Below are 14,024 nucleotides of genomic sequence, written 5' to 3' on the forward strand. Positions count from 1 at the left end.
TTGACATGACAGTATAAACTGTCATTCGGTTTTGGTCATGGCAGAGAAGTCGCATTGTTCTAGAAAGCCCCGACGGGACAGAAAAAAGGTAAAAACAAAGTAAAAAAGAGCCCAATTCTAGAAGCAGATGAATTGGCCTAAACACCATTGTGTGTTCAGAGTTTGGTTGGATGTTAGTGTCTTCTACATACAGGAGTAATAATAACATTAAGCCATAGACAATCAGACTGACCTTAACTGTGGCCCCAGGAAAGAAAAGCCAGTTGCCAGTATCCACCGGATCAAGATTATCTTCTAACACGACTTTTCTGTGAGCAGCATTTATGATCAGGATGTTGTCCAAGGCCCAACAGGCTTCATACACATCACCAGCGTGAACATAATCCTGTTTCCACTGAAAATGGATGTTCTCCCCTTTAGCATCTTCGGGAAGGTACAAGATGTGGATGATTGTGCTGACATTGGAAGGGGCACTGAAAAACAATGATAGGGAATTAGACCAAGTTTAAGCCACAGCCAGGAACCCTTTTCCCTCATTTAACACATTTACTAGCTGTGACACAGTTGTGCTGATGTCCCTTGTATGCTGATAAATCTTCTGTGGAGATCAGAAAATACCTGCCCTGAGGCAGAGTCCCCCCTGTGCCCGGCAGTGCTCATACAGCCCGAACAGACAGCCTTGCTTCAAAGAAAGTGCAAGATAAAGCAATAAATAACAGATCAATGCTGGTGTTCGGAGAGCAGGAAGAAAGAGCAGGGTGACATTCACGCTCGATGCTGGTCACAGCTCCTTAGGTGACTGGGCATTGTCAGGTATTTTGCAAGTATGGCCAAAAGGAAATGTTAAGGAAGCACTTTACAAAAAAAAAAGTCTCCAAAAATTTTTGCATGAGCTTACACCAAAAGAAACTCCTGACTTCTGGTGCCTCAATCCCTCATAGGTCTGGATGGCGCAGAATAGCTGGAGGGAAAAGCTGGGAATTATCTCTGACAAACATGTCTTTCCAATCCCACAGCCCTGCCGTCAGGACAATTCTGTGGATGGGGAGGGTCAAGTTGTCTTTCTTTCCATGTTCTGCTCCAAGAACAATACAGAAGAACGAACCCATTTTTCCTCTCTCTTGCTGCTGAAAATGGAAGATGTGGGGAGGAGAGGCAGACCAGGAGTATTAGTATTAGCAATTAGCAACGATCAGGGCCTTGAGCTCTGCTTCCTCAGAGCTGTGAAAGGACTGAGGTTCCAGCCCAAGGTGAATGTCTTTACGTTGCTAGTAGCAATGAAAGGACCGAGGTCTGTGTGCAAGGAAGGGATGCTGAGAATTAGTATTTTTGTTTTACTAATCACCCAGTGAGGGAATTAGCTACATTCAAACCTCGGGCTGTAAGGAGTTCCAAAATTGGGGTTTGCAAGATGTCAGCTACTCAGCCTTGCCTCTGCCTTGTTAGCGATGCTTTGGAGGCTGAATAGTTTGTCAGAGACAATCCAGAACTTTCAGGGGGAAAAAAGGCACCAATAACTTGCTTATATCGCAGAAAACAGAGGAACTTCTCTTTGTAAAGCAAAACAGTAGAGTGTAGTGAAATGTTGAAAAGCAACTGTATTTGTCCCGTATTCACACCCAGAACCTGCCCCCACAAATCACCCTGCACTTGCTAAACATTTTGTCTGTCACCCTCCACCGCAACGCTGCTCTGAGATGTTGTCCTCGCTTCTCCCTGAGCCCACACACAGCACCCACGTTCCCCAAAAGATCCTTCCCCTCCCTCCTGGGAGTCCTGAGCTGAAATCCCACTGACACAACACGCACTGACACACCGACACTACACCTTCCCTCCCGTCCCACCTCTCCCCACTCTCCCACCGTTCCCCGGAGCTGCGTGTAGCACAGTGAAAGCCGCTGAAGCACATTCAAATAAACTCTGTAATTCGTAGGGACCACAGGAGAAACGAGCATCCTTTCATAATTCATCCTCTCCGCTTTGCACCACTTTGCTCTATTGACCTATTTTCTACTGCTGCCTCCAGCAGTCAGAGCTGAAGCCACCTACATCAAACTGTATATGCAATAACTTCAAAAAATTTGGGTTTCAAAGGGTTACGTTTGCACCATTGCAGCCCCTGAGTTTCCTGGCTTGCAGAGCTATGTGGGTAACCGGACTGATGGTATGGACGAGGCATATAATTTTCCATCAATGCGAGAAAAAAAGAAGGTATTGCGTGGTTACTCTCAGGCAGCTCCAGTGGCCGCACTGAAGTTACTCTTGCCTTATATTTTTCTGAGATGAAAATTAGCGCCATTTGTTTTGCTAAAATCGTTTATAATTCGTGCCTTTGCCAATTAAATCGTAATCCCAGTCCCACAAGGAAGATGACATACTGAAATCCCCCGCCTTGCAGCTAGAGTTTTGCTTACTTATGAGAAATTAAGTAGCCTCTTGCGCTGCAAATTGTCTCAATGGACTGAAAACAGGCTCAAGCAAATTGCCTGCGTGGTACAGACACTAAGGTAATGCAGGAAGGTGGACTGAGACACTATGAGGACGCTACATATAAACAGCATCTTTTCTTCCCTAGTTGCACTTCTTTAGCTGTGTATATAGACTAACACACAAAATACCTTTCCCAATATTATTTAATAATATGTTGGCTTGTTGTCTTAGAAAAACCCATCTCCAACACCGATTCTCTTTTTAAAGGTGTGCATATTACAAAAAAAGATTTTAAAAATCCCATTCATAATCCTTTGCATTTTCACGTAAACCAGTTTGTTTAAAAAACAAGGCATAATTCACCATAATCCTGTTATTATAAGAGTGTTAGGAGCCACGTGTTCATATCAAACTATAAACTATTTTTATTGAATGTTTTATCCTACCAATGTAGAAACTTGTAACACTATAAATTATGGCTCTTGCTGACATTAAAAGTGGTGCTAAAATGCAGAAGTCATCAAAATTTTGGGCTTTTTCAGGCACCTGAATGTGCTGGTTATTCGGGTTGCATTTTAACTCTAAAGTAATTCTTTTCCTTACCTCCCACATAATCGATGGATGAAACTGTGATTTACGAAACCCAGTAGCAGTTCTGCAATTAGTTTAGTGACCATAATTTCACCCTCATCTTTTAATGTGTATAAGCAAGTAAGAACTGAAAAGTTAACAATTAAAACAAGTTTTAAAAGAGCCAAGTTTAAACACCAGCTGCTCAGCCAGAAAGCATGAAAGTGATTAAAAAGCTGTAACAAACCTAATTTTCTCCAGCTGAGTCCAATCTGCAGAACTGTTCTTACTGTAGGACACGGTGATGCTGGGATCTGAGTAACTAAAGCGACATGAACCCGATCCTGGGAAAAGCAATAAAATGAGAAGTGTTACGACACAATGAAGCAATAAATGATCCTCCAATAACCACAGTTGCTGACTGTGCCTTTGTCACATCATCACTTCTCCCCATTTTAAAGCGCTTTGATTGATGATGAAATTTCCTGTGATCTGTTGCTGAAGGTAAACACAAAATAATGCATGCTTTATGAGTCAGAAATAAAGTAGAAATGATAAATCACAGCAGTGCCGTGTAATCTCTGCAAATTTCCCAAGGGAAGCCAAGTAAATTACTTAACAACCCCCACTGCAGGAAAAAAACCCACTGTATAATGTTTAAACAAAACCTTCTTATTAGAGAATAATCCACATAGCAGAATTCATAGGGAAAACAGTAAAAGACGTTTTTTCACATTACTACATAGAAAAAAAAAATTCCAGAAAAACACAGTAAGCGATAGGAAAATGTATACAGAATTACTTGAGCCAAGAGCGAATGTGCTATAGGAATTTAAAAGAATAAAGATGTTACAAAATTAGTTATTTTAAGGATGCCTGAAGAGCATTAAATTAAGAAATCATCCCATATACTCACTAGAGCCTATAATTAATAATAAACATTTGATGCCGATGTGGGAATCTCAGAACGCTTTACAAAAATGAACTAATTAAGCCTTATGGCACCCCTGCAAGGTAGGGTAATATATTTACTTTTGATTTATAAAAGGGTGCCTTCTGGGTGTTGTCACAAAAGATGAGCTTAACAATTAATAAAGGGGACAGTCAAAATCACAAGAACTGAGATGGAAAAATTCAACCTAGAAAACATTATAAACAACCCGCGTGGTAATTAAATACACTAAAAAGACTTTTTCCTCAGACGCCAGATAATTCCTCCATCTCAGACAGTTCAACACCTAGTGAACAGACAAATCCTAACCTGCGCTCCAAAGATCAAAATTTCTACTTCACAAGCAGGTTTGACACACGAGATTCAAAGCAGCCGACGTTGGCCACCTGCCCTATTTAAGGGAAGCAGCTCTCAATTAAACAGCATCTCTGAAGGCATCAGGGTACTGCTGAGTGAGTACCACAGCTTCGCTCACGGTAGGAGTATGCATTGTGTGTGCTACGAGTAGTACGTTACATTTATGCGTGCTTCAGATACGTTCAGTCACACTGAAAACTGTGTATGTACCTATTTTTATTTATGTATAAATGTAGAGATAGATATATCTATACACACCCAGGTGTGGAAACTGATGACCATTAAATACTCTCACTTTCCAACTCGGGGTAATTATTTTTGTAATGAAATAAACGGCCTGATTAAAAAGGTGTTAACCGCTTGTACAAGAGAACAGCTCACACATTTTAATGGGAACATATGTCATGAAGTACACTGCTCGCAGCCCCGGCTCCCCTGAGGCCGTTCACGTTCGCAGCGCTCAGCTCTACAGAACTGCTTTTCTACCCTGAGATGCCCACCACAAGTCACTGCAGGGGGAAAAACACCCCAAAACGTGGGATGAAATCCCGTCTCTATAATTTTGCCTGATACATCAACCAGCTTCCTGGAAAAAGCCCACAAAGTTGCTTTCTTACATCTTTTGCTAACGTTAGATTGTAAATAGAGGAACAGACACTTCTGAGCCCCTCCAGCTGCGTGTGGTACCTTCAGCTGGTCTGACACGTGTTCTTGCTGTAATGAGCCACAGAATAATTAATATTGCAAAGGCAGCAGGACTTTGAATTACCAACCATGTACCCAAAATGACTACAAAGCAACTGTCTGGTTATATTTTACTGACAAGGCATTTTATTTCTATCATATTAAAACCAAACGATGTCAGGAAAAGCCTTTACGTTTCAAATTTGTCCATCTGCTGAGACAGTCTACTTTACTGAGTGACATCTGCTGTCGGTGCCTACTTCCGTGGCATTTAGGAGTTACAACCCTTAATCACACTCATTCGTTTTATTTCAAGGGAATTCAGTTCAAAAATCAGTGAACTTCAGCCAGTTGAACCGCTTTGGCTGGCCAGAGGCTGTGAGGCAAAACAGCAACATACTGAGTTTTCTGTTAGACAGAAATTAAAGGAATATAAACAGTAAAAAATAACCATCAATATAGATTTTACAACACATGCCATTTCAGTTAGTGTTACAATCTACTTTTGGTACAGCGCTTTTAAACAAAGCCAAGTCCAAATATGCTGCTAAAAACACTGGAGAAGGTGATATTTGCTGCCCATGCTGCAAAGACGGTAGGAAATGAGTGTTCCCTGCCAGTACGATCAATACGAAAAATACGGTCTGTTAAATCTGCACACCCTCAAACTATGCAATGAAGATCAAATTCATTGCTTAAAAGAAATTAAGCCACCAAAAAAGGGCTTTGCAAGGCAGATGTGGTGTTTCGCTGGTGTTACTGGAAAGAGTGATGGAGACAGAATGCAAAGAGGAGAGACAAGTGCTGGGTTTTACTATTATTTTAATAACTAGGACAGGTTGTATTAAGACTAAAATTAGTTAGGGAAAGTCAGGGCCAATGTATATACAAATTACTGGCTGTGACGACACATGTGTTTTAATGTTCTTGACTCAAAATCATAAAATAGCAAGATTATTTATCATTTCAGTATCTAATTCTGTAAATCTCAAACTGACAATGGAAAGAACCAAAATTAAATTCATCCATTTGAAAAAAATCATCACCAAGGTTCAGGTATTATTCTCTGCCGTCTGAACCATCTCTTTTAAATATAAAAGAAACACATGGATCCGGTGTTTGCCTTTTTTATGAAACCAGTATTCATCCTAGCTTATATTAAGAGTTTCTTCCCTAGAAAAGGGAGGAAGGTGAACACACAACTGCACTCCAGGACAGGGTTTACTGAGATGGTATTGAAAGCCACTGGCTTTCAATGTAATTTTCAATATTACTTTCAAATTTCAATATTACTATTACTTAATGCTACTACTATTGCTCCATATTACTCTTATTCAGTAATCCTAAACTAGGATTATTTAAAATAGAAACCTGCAGTTTGGACATTTGCCTCTACCTTGACCAACAAAGCTATACTCTGACTTCACGAACAAATAGGTGATCAAAATTCAAGCAGCAACATCGCAGGAACAGAGGGCAAATTCAGCCGGGGAAGGGAGGTGTCCTTCACGCTGCTTCCAGAGACGGTAATAAATAGTTCGTCAGCTCTGAGCAGAGCAGCAGGGGCAAGATGTCACGTTGTAAATCTTCACACCCTCCCGTCCTCCAAAGAAAAAGTGGTACAAGATGACATAAAACCTTTTGAATGAGATTAGAATAGGCTTGTTTTAAATCAAGAACGCCCGGATTCTGAATTAGTCATGAAAATGGGTAATAAAACATGCACAATGATTACCATAAAGGAGTCTACAATTAGTAAGTTACTGCATTAGAGAAAAACGCCGTTTTTTCTTAAGCCGACCCGTTTTTTCTTAAGCAGCAAACACGATGCCTTGGTAAGAATAGGCTAATTTTTTTCTCTACATACATATAGTCAAGCTTGTCCTTGGGTTTCAGGAACAAAGTCTTTTTCTCCTCTAGAGTTATTTTACTCCTTTTGATAGGCTTCTAGCTGAAGTTCGCAGACTTTGTAAACTTTTGGAAAAAAGCTAAAGGAGAGACAACCTTCGTGGATTTAATTTTAAATGATACATTTGAAGCTCAGACAGCAATTTTATCTGTTACCAAAAACAATGAGCAGCTTCTGTTATAAAACCCAGCTATTTTCATATACTGAATATTCCGAAACATTAATTTATTTGTCTTGTGCTTTACATGCTTGGATTTTGCCCCAAGCCAAATTTCAATAAAATAAATTTTGCTCAAAGTTGAATCCAGACACTGACACTAGTAGGGGAGGGTTTTGACTGGCAGTGCATGGGAATACTAAGCAGCTCCTGACTGCTGCTTTGTTAATTCCACCTAATCTAAACAAAAAAGAATAGAAAAGGGAAACAAAAGTAGCTTCTCGATTGCTTTGCTGCTTGCTTTGGAGGATTGATAACCTGTAACCAGGACCTGACCAGCACTGACACCTGCAATGTCCAACTGAGATGGTCATGCCTTCTTTTGCCCTTTTTTTTGGTAAGTCTCGTTAAGCTGATTTTGGTTTCCTTCAACGCCATCTAAAGTACTAGTGAATATTTTATGCGCCTAATTTTTTAAAATATCAGGTAGACAGCAGTACTAAGAGCACAGTATTTCGGGAGGGGTGTTATGAAGGCAGTTCATATCAGGTATTGGTATCCAGCTATTCAGTTATTTGTATCCAGGCTGACAACGACAGGCAAAACTAATTCTCACTACGGCTTTGCTTCCAACTGTGTGAGATTTACAGAAACCCGAGTCATATGGCTGTTGGTCTGTAAGATTTCTTAACAACACTGATTCTAAGCTGGTGTTTTGCTGAGATAAAACTGGGTGCCATCTGCAAGGGAAGCAATATTTTGCTCCTTATAGACTGTGACGTCCTCCGCCTCTTGACAGCCTCTCGATAGTTCCTGCAAGTGCTTCCGTGGATAAGCAAATATCCAGACATCTAATGCTGGCTTTAAGGAGAATGAGCCTATTGTGGAACCGTACAAGAAAAATTCACACAAAAAATCTGTAGAAGGGTTTGAATTGTGTCCTGACTGCGGCCTGAAAAACAAAAGGGAGCTGAAAAGAATCCCGTTCCTCTAATGCTAGAAGATTGCTTTTATTCATTTTGTTAATGTGATGAATAAAGATTAGTGTTTGCTAAGGATTACGATTTGCTGATATCGCCTAAATTAAGCCAAACTGGATAGTATAAATTACTAGTGGTCAAATTTGGCTGGCTTGCTAATAGTTTTTTCCAAATTAATGAACCATACAGTTTGGTATAACGAATGCTCCATGGATCCTAATTTTTTTTAGATGTATGTTTATATTGGCTTCTGATCAAGAACCAGACGATTTTAACTATGTTAAACGATGGAGTATTTTGTGCTGGTTATACCAGAAGCACTGGTACAAAAATGTGCAACTCACCGTTCATCCCATTCTGCCTCTGAAAACTTCCTCAAGAGAAGGTTGCAAAAGCATTTTAATTTTTCTTTGAGGCCACAACTCTGAATTTAGCTACAAGTGTGATTTTTAATTATGGCACATTTTAGATCTTTAGACTACTTTTTTAGAAGTTTGTTTACAGAACAAGTTCAGAGTACAAATACATATTTTAAGTGTAAAAAAAACATTCAAATGAAAATTTCTAAGAACTGCTTTCTATTTTGCAATTGTAGTCTGCCTTTTCATGGAAAGAATTAAATATTTTTATCGCTGGCTGCTTTTTTCTCCCTTGTGAGAAGAGGATTTTGACTATCTGCACGCTAGTATGTGTTCTGATAAACAATATGAAATAAATACCTGACACTAGAAAACAAAAACAAATGTTGTTTGCCTTTGCTAAAAATCATATCTATGCTAGCATTAGGGAGAATTATGAACTTTGAAGTGCAAAGTCTCAGCTATTTTTTTCCGTAGGTTTAAGAGAGCAGCTAACTTTTGTTCCACCGGCAGCTTTAGGCTGGTGCTCCATTTCGGAAACATTGGGTAGTTACCTCTAAATAAAAATAAAGGGTTGGCAAGCATGCTAAAAGCCTCCACTGTAAAACTGCAAAAGATGAGAAGAATAATTAGTAAATACATTTGACAAAAATTAACCAGAAAGACTTCATCTGGTTCATTCGTCCTAAAAATGAATCAGATGTCAAACCCCAAGTGGACGGGGCCCTGAGCGAGCTGTCCTCACCCAGAGGGTGGTCCCAATTCGAGCGTGGGGGGAGCACTGGAGCTGTGACCTCCCGTGGTCCCTTCCCACCCACATCCTTCCAGGATTCCCAATAACCACAATCATACTTTTTAATGAATTAATGCAGCTAATTTCCTTTAGATGAGAAGTAAAGTCTGAGGAAATATTTATCTGGATCAACCTCCTCTTAGTCTATTTATATTCAGAGATACGATGTGCTTCCTGCGCTCCCACAAATTTGTGCTTTTCTAATGAACAAGATCAGATCACAATTCATATTGCTTTTTGTGCCGAGAATATTACGGAGAGAAAAACAAGCCAGGCAGAAAGCTGTATTTCCCTTATGCCAGTTTCCAATTTATTCGGATGTAAAGATGCTCGGCTATTTATAGCGTCTCTTTCTGAGATACAGCCAGCAGGTTATGTGCTTGGGTAATGTGTTTGTTGCCAAATAAATAATTAAATGATGCTTCTAAATTTAACCACATTCTTAGGTGTGCTAACATTGTATAGAGCACCTCGCTGAAGGCAAAGTGAGTAAACATGTTAAGATCTGGATGTAACGGACACCCAGTAATTACAGCTACTGAAACAGTAATATCATGAGCTCCCCAGAAATACTCTTACAGCGGTTCCTGAATGTCTGACCAAGCAGTAAGCTCTGGGCTCAGTAAGGATTTTCTGCTTCCATACCCATATCGCATGCTTCAACATTATTGCCATTAAGTGCTTAATGTCAGATTACGTGGAGATCCTCTAAGTGAGAGGCTGATCTTTCAACGCAGCTGGGCAAAATGTAAATTATATCATCTTAAACTTAAAGTAGTTCAGTAGTACAGTAATAGGTATCCACAAGTAGAAAGATATGTTTTGTTTAACTCTGTTTAGCAGCCTGGGTCAGCTGTGGAGGTCAATAGTCAAGAAAATGAGCACCATAAGGTGCTCATAAAGGTATGAAAATACTGCAGGAAGGTAAACAATGTTTTATTTAGATCGCTAGAGCCAGTCCATTCTAGAAAGGCAGTAGGAAGCACACATTGGTTCCAGGAACTGCTCTGTAAAAGGAGATAACCTGCATACAAAGATTTCAAAGTCCTTTCCCTGCCCGCTTTAGCGTAATTCCCTGGCACCAAGAAAATCTGGGAAATATTTTTCTCTCAAACCAAGTCCCGAGCTAAGGTCTCTCTGTTTTCTGAAATCCTGTAAAACTGAATACCTGCCTCTAACTTTATATCTGGGTAAATAATAATTGGTTTGGCAAAAGCTTTTTTCTGCAATTCCTGATGGGCTTTTCTATTTTTATCTGCTTTTGCTTTCATGGAAACCTCCTCCCTCCCCCGCTGCAGAGAGACCCAGGAGCGTTTTGCTGAGCTGGGGGCTTCTCTCTTCCCCCCGGGAACTACAGATGCTTTGTTGTTTGAGTTAATTCAAAAATGGACAATTTTAATCATACAAAAGTGTTATCCCCGTACAATGACATGAGCAGGATTAAGATGAAAGTCAGTCTGTAATCCAGCATTTATTATTTGCAGCAACCAATTCTGTAATGGCCCGTGTTCGACCGTGAGGCGGTGGCTCGGCCACCTGCCCTGGCCCTGAATCCTGAGGCTCTCTTTATCTCCTCTGCTTTTCTCCGTATAGTAAATCTGTAACGCTCACATTTTAATTCCTAACAGTGGCAGAGGAGCCCTGGTATGGAAGTAATAGAGACAGTATTTCATCGTAACCTTGGGCTCGCCGAAACAACACAAATCATTTTGCCCCAAGGCCGTTAAAATGCCTTTCAAATACAGGATAAACTTTAAACCCTGGTTTCAATCTAGGCATTATCTAGGCAGCCCCTCTTGTATAACTCAGCAAAATCAATAGACACCACCTAACATTTCCACACGCTACGCGAAGCGTGCTAGATGATGTTACTTACCTGTCTTATTCTTTCACATTAGACGTAATTTATTACCTATGCTTCTGCACAAAGGATTTCTCTGCCAGGAGGGTGAAACTAGTAGGTTTCATGTCAGGCAATAGCAAACAACAATTTGGGTGGAGAATCAAAAAACCTTAATACTGTTTTATCAGGAGGAAAATGGGAAACGAAGTAAGCAGAAGTGCAGAATGGTGAATGACACCAATTTTGGCATTGAATTATTTCAAATTCTCAAGCTTTTCCCAAATTTAAAGAGCAGAAGTTAGGACAAAATAAACTGGGGGTTCAGGCACACTCAGTGCTCTGTTCTCATTGCTTAGAGGGGACTGGATCTGAATATAGCAACGGTCAAGCTTCATTTCATAATCTTAATTTCTTATGGACATTAGTGCTTTAAATTACCTATTTTAAAAATTGGTTTTATGCACTATTTAAACTCAGTTCAGAGAGAGTTCTAACACAATTTTCTTCGCTGGCTTCCTGGCAATGAAATCCTTCAGAACCTCACAGCAGCCCAAAAGCGCTCCACACTTGCATAATGTAAGATCATTTAACTGTCCTGTGGCCGCCAGGCCAGCAGAACTGCCCAGGCTTTTCTCTGTTGGTACCGCTATCAACACGACCGTATGGATGTGCCATGCCCACACAGCAAACCTGGTGCTTCCTGGAAGGCACTGGAGAAGGAGAAATTTGGGTGACTGAAGGAAATCACCCATGCAGGTGACTAAAGTCAAGGAGGTGGCTCAACATGCCCAAATCATTTGGCACCACAGTTTCTTCCATGAGTTTTTCTGTTCAGCTAATGAGATAGTGAGGGATTAAAAAGATTAAATACTTTTGCATGCTGAATTCAGAAGGGGCTTATTTTTCACTTTGTTATTTCTCTAGAGAGACTTGAGTGAATTTTCATAGCAGTTCTGAAGGAATTGCTCATCTCTGTCACCTTCTGCCGAGGGCAAGCCCAGTGCTACCTCATGAAATGGCTATTACAGTATTTGTCAGTCATCGGATAGCTTCTGCTAATTGTTAAAATGACTAAACAAAACTGGAAATTAAGAGAAAATGATCAGCAATGGTTCCTCTCAGCCAAAGCTAAGGCTTATTTAATAAAATATGTTTGGATGTGAGCATTTCTGTCGAGTGGTCTGAATCCAAGCAGAGGATAAATAGATGACAAAAAAGCAGCACCGTCAATATAACAGCTGCCACCAGAACTGAATTAAAGCATGATAAAAATATAAATGATAAGTGTCTTCAGACTGTTACATGGGGCCAAACGCAGTCATTGTTCATGCGGCTGAGCCAACGTGGAGTAGAGATGTTTCTGGCGGGATGGAGAAGGAATCGCCATCCCCTGCAGATGCTCTGCAGAGTCCTCCAGATGCTGCTCTAGAGAACAGCCCGGAGGGACTGCTATTTCCCCCACAGAAATACATGGGGGTCAGGGAATCAGCTGCACTATTTATGTAATTAGATAATTTTTGTAAGATTATTTTTTCCCCATCAACGGTCTTTTATTTGCTGAGGTCAATAGGGAAGTAAATGTGTTTTCTGAAGCACAGAAGCTGTGCAGGTAAGGACTAATCCAAAGGGCACATTTAACAATTCTGAATAATAATAATAATAGTAATAATAATAATAATAATAAGTAGTAGTAGTAGTAGTATTTCAAATATCCATCAGGGCAAAAAAGAAGTATTTAAATTATCTACACAATCAGATACATTTTATAATTTAATTCTGCAAGTCTCACACTGGTACCAAAGTCAAATTGCCACTACAAAAATGAAGGGAAAAACCCTAAGCCTGAAAAAAATTATTTTTTTTTTTTACTAAAGGTGATAAATACTATCGTGCTTCCTCTTCAACAAACACCACTGAGGCACTTAGCCTACGGATTTGCTGAGGAAAACAGCTCTCATGTAGACCCTAGCGACCTTGGTAGTTCAGAAAGAGTAATAGAGGCTGCTGGGCTAATGATTCACTAACCTGATATCTCAGGGTGAAGCAGGCCATGACACGAAAACCCTTTTGGAACCATTATGTCAAAGACCTGCATCCAAATCAATGACCCTTACTTATATGCTAATCAAAAGCAATCAATAGCGTGTTTTAAATAGTTGTCGCCATTACGCTTACGGAGGACTGTGAAATCAGCCAGCATTAAAAATAGACTGTAAATAAACGACGCCACATGGCAGTTCTTGGTATGTGCATTACACATGCACCTCACTGCTTAAAAAATGACAATATAAATATAAAGTCATCACAGGTAACACAATTACTCTTCAGTTAAGTACAGCTGATGGCCTGATGGATTTAAAAAGCTCAAGAAATTTGAGTGAAGACAGGCGTGATTACTCAACCAGAAAATAAAGTTGCAAGAGTGGAAAGTGTGTTGAACAAGACTGAAAAAATTATTAGCTTTATTACTGGCTTAGAGAGTATATGATATGATTGTCAATGAAATATTTATGCATGTAAAAGCAGAAAGTTTAGCATTTTATTTCCTATCGGGGCAGATAGAAAATAGGGACAAAGCAGGTACCACTGAAAGAAGATCACCCAAGTGATGTATCTGCACCCTGAATTAGTGGGGTTCTCTCCTCACCCAAAAGACCTGAATAGTTGAATACCAACAATAATATTTCTTCAATAATATTTTAATGATCTTCAAATTTATCCTTGCTATAGGGTTCCATTAAAAAGATATTAAGGGAGATTGATGAGATGCAAGTATATTGCTTATGACTGTAATAAATTCATTTGATCCATATGTAACCCTGTAGGTTTTATGCTTGTCATATATTGTAATCATCAATAAACTTGGTTGTCTGATGGATCTTTAGACAAAATAAGTTGGAACAATGGAAGAGGTAACAGCAACAGATGGCAGAGAAGCAACTGGATGATGTGAACGAAGGTACTTCAGAAGCAGAAGGAGAAAGAGGCCA

At 39.8% G+C, this 14,024-nt stretch overlaps 1 protein-coding gene across 2 annotated transcripts in view; it reads right to left on the reverse strand.

The window, feature by feature from the left end:
• Positions 1-14,024, reverse strand: part of RELN (reelin) — a 293,678-nt gene that overhangs the window by 133,765 nt on the left and 145,889 nt on the right. For both annotated transcript variants that reach the window (XM_074574094.1, XM_074574188.1), the window contains exons 9-10: positions 3,248-3,344; positions 233-473 (exon numbers count right to left, since the gene is read on the reverse strand). In XM_074574094.1, the coding sequence (XP_074430195.1) occupies positions 233-473; positions 3,248-3,344 (338 nt within the window). The remainder of the gene's footprint in view (positions 1-232; positions 474-3,247; positions 3,345-14,024) is intronic.

This window comes from Larus michahellis, chromosome 1, assembly GCF_964199755.1.
Source record: "Larus michahellis chromosome 1, bLarMic1.1, whole genome shotgun sequence".
In the NCBI taxonomy this organism is placed as follows: Eukaryota; Metazoa; Chordata; class Aves; order Charadriiformes; family Laridae; genus Larus; species Larus michahellis.